Source organism: Ceratina calcarata, unplaced genomic scaffold (genome assembly GCF_001652005.2).
Source record: "Ceratina calcarata isolate Rehan_Ccalc_2016 unplaced genomic scaffold, ASM165200v1 scaffold870, whole genome shotgun sequence".
NCBI lineage: Eukaryota > Metazoa > Arthropoda > Insecta > Hymenoptera > Apidae > Ceratina > Ceratina calcarata.
The window spans coordinates 5,214-11,423 of NW_017180053.1; the positions used below are offsets into that span (position 1 = coordinate 5,214).

Here is a 6,210-nt window from a genome sequence, read left to right on the forward strand (position 1 = left end):
TGTAGATGGATTCCGGCACAGCGACGACCGCCGAGTCGGGAAATCCCGTCGGACTTATTTTTCACTCGATCGATTTATACAGTCGAACAGTGCGACGGGACGTAACTCTGACAACGTGACAGCCTCCGTCAGGTCGACATACGTCGCGAGTTACCCGCGACGACGCTTCCCGCCACTTAATCTTGTCGCACCCTCTTTCGAGAATCCCCCTTTGTTCCACAGTGGCGGTCGAATTTGTTGCCCGTCATACCGCTTAATTCCTTTAGCCGCCGGAACGGGAACGCGAAACGCCGAGTTAACCACGTCGCTCGTGACTATCAGAAAACTGCTGCTGCGCATGGAAGACGGTAAGTCCTCTCGTTACGTTCTTTAGAAGTCGAGAGTTATTACATCGCCGTAGGGTAACTTCTTAGGGAGTGACACGTCTTAAATAATAATTGATAGTAATAATAAATAACGTTTTGNCTGTTATAATATGAAGTGTGATTGGTTAAAAATCTAAAATGGCCGACGAGTGGAAGCGTTCGTGATTAGTTGTTCAAATGGATGCGCAAGAACACACCTTATGTTTTTACATCATGCTCTCTCCTATTCTTTGACCGTCGATTATGAAAATTCTCGCGTGTTATTCTCGTACGAAGAAACTGTGATGTCTCAATCGTATCGCCATCAGTCGTTCGTATGCAAATCGGGGTCTCGTTAACGCGAAATATTCATGAACGAGTCCTCCGATTCTCCTCGTTCCGGTGCCGGAGGAGATCGCGCGGCGCGCGAAGAAAAAGAAACGGGGCGAAGTGTCGCGTTACACGCAACGTTGTTAACTCGGTGAAATATCGTGCGTATTAATTTTTATAACGCGCTCGCGCCGGTGGAGATAAAAAAAAACGACTGGTCCCGCGCTCTCTCGACCGGCACATCCTGCGCGCGCGGATAAATCGAAGTTACCGCGACGCGGTTAAGATTTAAATTCATTACGCAGCCGCACCGGTCCTCTACCGCCATTATAAATTCCAGCTGAATTGCGAGCTCTCCTGGCCAGTTCAACGTTCATTTTAGACCCGGCGCTCGTAACACAAAAAATGAAACAATTTTTTACAGTCTGCCATTGATAGGGGAAATATTTACAGCCACAAGCTGTAGATAGATGTACTTAAAAATCTTCTTTACGTGTTAATGCATACTTAAACATTAACTTTAGTTAGCAAAAAGAACGTAGTTTCTTGAAACAACTTTCAAACAGTCTGCCATTTATTTGAGCACAAGGCAAGATTGCGCAATCCATGAAAAGCTTATTGGCAGATGGTTTTCTCCAGTACAAGAATAAAGCGTACTTATGTTAGTTACCAATTAAATCGTATAAGAACAATCGTCTAAGAACAATTTTTTACAATCTGCCAAGCTCGATTTAGGCTAATGTTAGCGTAAAGTGGCAGACTGTTTAAAAGTTGTTTCAAGAAACTACGTTCTTTTTGCTAACTAAAGTTAATGTGTAAGTGTGCATTAACACGTAACGAAGATTTTTAAGTACATCTATCTACAGCTTGTGGCTGTAAATATTTCCCCTATCAATGGCAGACTGTCAAAAATTGTTCCATTTTTTGTGTTACGAGCGCCCGGACTATTTATCATCACGATTATCGTTATTTTATATTGCCTACTTGCGTTTTCTAAACAACGACTTATTTTTTCATCATGGTGGGCCTTACCAGTGTGAGACTTAAAAAAAATCGAATCTTTTTGCATTTTTTGCAAAACATATTATGTCGTGTTGTAGTGTTTGAGATCCTTTAATGTAACAGTTCATTTATTGAAGTTTCTATTTAAAGTAATCGGAAGTTTGTTTCCTCTTAAAAATGCCACAACTATTCGTGTACTAAGCGGCCATGTTTCGTAAACTGTCTTCAGGTATGCAGAAAAATGAGTCGAACGCAATAAAACGTGTGCATAAGAAAGTGATCGTGCCCTAGGACAGCATAACGTTAATAAAGCTTTAATATTCAATCCCGTCGTAGGAATAGCTTTACGACTACGTTAACTATCCTCTTTTATTACGTTGTTTCCCGTACTTCGCTGGGAATAACGTTTCCTCTCGTCGAACTCGAACGTCTCCTTTCACTCCGGGCAGTCGACTTTCCGAGGCTCTCGGTTAAGTTCGGAACAACGGGGCGATATAGTTCGACTGAAACTCAACCACTTAAAACGATGAGTCTCGGGATGGGGTGACGTTCCCATTCTGCGGAATAGTCTAAAATAAGCGGACAATAAAGAATCGGATAATCTGCGGCGTCCTCCATGCAAACGAGCAGCTCCCGTTACTAAAAGAAGACGCGCGCATTTAACAGATAGCCCCCCGCGTGCATCTCATTTAACCTTTCCACGAGTGTACGTGTAGCGTTTGAACTTATCTTTATTGAGTGCACGTTTATTTTGTTACTTAATTGTCTACCGACGTCACGACCGTTTCGTTCATTTTCTTCCGTTCGATATTTTACTCGAAATAATTACTCATCTGTTATTATAAAAGCACTGAGCACTATAATACGTATATTCTACTGTAGCGCCACTGTGTGGGCTCAATATGGCGGCTTGGCGCTGCTTTTGGACCTGAAGGGCGGTGAATGAAGTGGACTTATGGGCCAGAGGGTCCTCCCAAAGACGGGAGGACAAAATGGCTCAATCCGCCATATCGAGCCCAAAAAGTACTGCCCATGGGCTTAGCATCGACATATTCAATTGTAGGGTGCGCCACTGTCTGGGCTCAATATGGCGGTTCGGCCATTGAGAACCCTACCGAACCTTGCTACGCGTTTTCAGATTCAAAGCGACAGACATTTTCTTGCACGTCTTTAACACTAGAAAGACTGAAACTTAGTATATATCTATATTGCCCAAAGCAGTCAAAATGGCTGCATTGTGTAAGAANAGTGTTAATAAGCATTACCGTGGTTGCTAATTGACCCAACAGGCACTCGGCCTTTCAGTTATCCGATATCGATTCGCCAGAGGGATTCGTACTGGCCTGGAGCCATCAGTTTGACCGAACGAGTGACTCGTCAAAGGCATCGATCGTTTTTCGATCTCGGAGAAACGCCACGGGGTCTGTGAACTCTTAAATGACCGATAAGTACGAACAAAAGAGAGCAACCACCTGGCTCGTGTCCTTTTTATTGGCAAGCGTGGTGGCAAGTGGGTAGTAGCGTCGGCAAAGCTCGCGCAGACCCATACGTTACGTCCGAACGTTTAATGCTCTTTTAATACTACATCGCGTATTCCAACTCGCGTGTTGGTACCTTTGAATAGGCACCTCGTAGGCGCGTCTTTAAAGGTGAGCCGACCGGCGCGGAAAGTCCTGCCGCCACCGACGACTCTCGAGATTCCTGAGTGTCTGTGTCATCGGCTCCTCGTAAACTCGGGACATTAAACGCGCTCGGGGTGGTGAAACAGAACAGAAGGAATGTAGATCGGTGGAAGAGGGGGGAGGGGATAAGTTCGATCGCAGACTTCTCATTTCTATGCAACGTCGACGTGCCTGATTAGACCTTATTGTCCGTTCGTCATAAATTGATTGAAAAATTTACTGCAGGGAATATTTTATTATATTCTCTTAAGATTGAATCGAAGACGTTCTCTCAGAATAACTAGGAACAATCAACGATGCCGTGAGAATGTTCTGTGGTTATGATCAGAGAAAAAGAAGCATCGAGCCCCTCGCTCTTTGTCCTCGTTGAGATTCCAGTGAAAGGGCGATGCTCACAGCCGGATAGCTGTTTTGCTTTGACTGTAGTTGGTTAATTCAGCTCGCTCGTCAACCGAAGTTGGCCGGCCACTCGAAGACACTTCCGACATCGAGGAAGGGAGTGTCTTTCGTTGTATACCTGCGCCTCGAGGACTCTACCGTACCCTGTTTAATGCAAACATATGGACTGGCTCCTTTGTTGCCTCCGACATATTCTTCCAATTAAGCAAAAAGATCCTGTGCCATGGCTCAGGAATGCTGATCGAGGGCTTTTAAATATTCATCGAGAAACAGGGACGCCATGCTTGCATCTCTGTTTACGTTTCGTCGGTTTGAAAATATTTATAGAAACGAACGACTAATGACGTGGAATTTGTTAATTTTATTGAAAACGTTATGGCAATTATGTTATACTTATCTACGATCTAATCGATAATATTAGTGGAAATAAAAATTGTTGAGAATTGTTTTAAAAATTAGCATTCGTTGATGATGTCATTTCTGTCTCACTGCCTTACCGATAGGAGTCGCTAATGCTTCTGCGCCGCGTAGGAGATAGCAGCACTCTGCTCGTATTCCTATACAAACGATTGATATCGAATCTTCTTATCAGAGATCCGAGGAAAGGGGATGAATTAACATTTACGATTAAACGGCAGGAAGAATGCGCGCCACGTTTCACGATCGACAGCGTCCGATTCTAATACGAACTGATACCTTCGTTTCTTTTTTTTTTTTCTTCTACCGATCGGAGAATATCGCAGATAGACGGCGGAGATACACTAAACCGGAAAAACCAGAATGCCTACGCGATCGTGAAATTCCTTTTACGACGATGCTTTGCGCCAGACGCAAGGTCGTGCGAGGAGTCTCATTTGAAATTTTCTACAATCAATTTTCCTTATTCAAAATAAGTCGTAAATGGAATTCGACAAGTTTATATTTAAGTACATTTTTATCAGACAGATCTGTTTATGTACTATGTAATTAGGATTACAAACATTATTTTATTTGTCATCGGAATTTGTAGTCGTGATCGTTGGTATAAATCCGTATGGAGGCGTACAGCCTCTGTTGCTGTCCTCTCCGCTTCGATTCGACGATCCTTTCCTCCTTCTTACTGGTTTCGAAAACCCACCGCACTTTATCAGGAACATCATCTCAGCGATTAACTCATCTTTGAACGATACCTGCAAAATATTAACATTTTTTTTTAATCCTGTCTTTCTAAAATTGTTATTTATTTGAATATTAATGAAATCTGTATTTTGTTTGTTTTTACGTTTTCTCGCATTGCTGTAGCAGCTATGTCCCATAGTAACTCGGCTATAGTGAAGAAGAAGGAGGCAGCTACGCCCACGGTTAGAACCAAGAACACGCCACCCACGTTATCAAGATCCAACTCCTCCGCCGCACTCTGACCGCCCTCTTCCTACGTATNACGACGCACAGTGAAAATTAGTATTAATTAAGCAGCGACGCAACTTCGAAAAAACGCAAAACGAAACGACGCAAAGCAAGGTATTGGTGTATACGTAAATTATTCCAACACGATATTTACGTACTTGGCACGTTCCACCCCCGCGCTTCTGCTTCCACCATTTATTCTTTAACTCGGTAATCTGTCCGCTTTGCTGTAGCTTCAACACGGCGGCGTTAAACGCGTGACGGTACGATGAATCTGAATTAAATTGGATCAATTATTGTATTGTAATTATGTATTGATCGATTTAGTATAGGAATCAATGAAACGTACGTTTCTTCATGGCGATCCCGTAACCCTTTGCGTCGAGGAGTCCTCCAATTTGAGTGACGTTGCAGTACCGTTCGACGATGTACTCGATGGAACTGGACTCCATTAGAAACGCGTAATCCTCTTTGAGCACCTTTTCCAGGCCCTCGTCGTTGGTCTGCGTCAGTACGTCTTTGGCGTTCGCTTTCATGTATTTGTACATATCCCGGTACGTCGAGTAGTTGGCATCCTTCGAAGTAGCGTAATTCTTTCAAAAAACTGAATTTGAATGGAGAACCGTTTCACCTGCCTAGCTCGCTTTAAACAATTAGTAGAGGAGAGGAGGAGGAGAGATTACTAAAGCTTTGTGACACTTTGTGTCACACGCAAAAATTTTTTACGATCTCTAGAATTTATTGCCATCGATGTAAGAAATAGAAAACAAAACAATCGTCGGTAGTAAATAGTTGTAAGATACAGGGAAGATCTTTTTCTAACTCGTTAAGGAATAATTGGGGATGAAATAATTAATCGATTAGTCCTGATGTATTAGAAATAGAAGGAACTTGTGTAAGACCTTTTTTCTGGATAATAACAGTATCTACAACTTTTAATTAAAGCATTCTTCGATATTTTGAGAAAAAAAAATTTTTCGATTTTTCCGAGATTTTTCCAAGGGGGTACCCCTTCAGATTTTGCGAAATTTTCGTTTTTTGCCAATAACTTCCAAACCGTTGGAGAT

The 6,210-nt window shown here is 42.7% G+C and overlaps 1 protein-coding gene across 1 annotated transcript in view; it reads right to left on the reverse strand.

The window, feature by feature from the left end:
* Positions 1 to 4,658: 4,658 nt before the first annotated feature.
* Positions 4,659 to 6,210, reverse strand: part of LOC108631304 (glutamate receptor ionotropic, kainate 2-like) — a 7,824-nt gene continuing 6,272 nt past the window's right edge. The window contains exons 3-6 of the mRNA XM_018035142.2: positions 5,493 to 5,718; positions 5,302 to 5,417; positions 5,019 to 5,168; positions 4,659 to 4,926 (exon numbers count right to left, since the gene is read on the reverse strand). Coding sequence (XP_017890631.2) covers positions 4,744 to 4,926; positions 5,019 to 5,168; positions 5,302 to 5,417; positions 5,493 to 5,718 — 675 coding nt within the window. The 3' untranslated portion in view covers positions 4,659 to 4,743. The remainder of the gene's footprint in view (positions 4,927 to 5,018; positions 5,169 to 5,301; positions 5,418 to 5,492; positions 5,719 to 6,210) is intronic.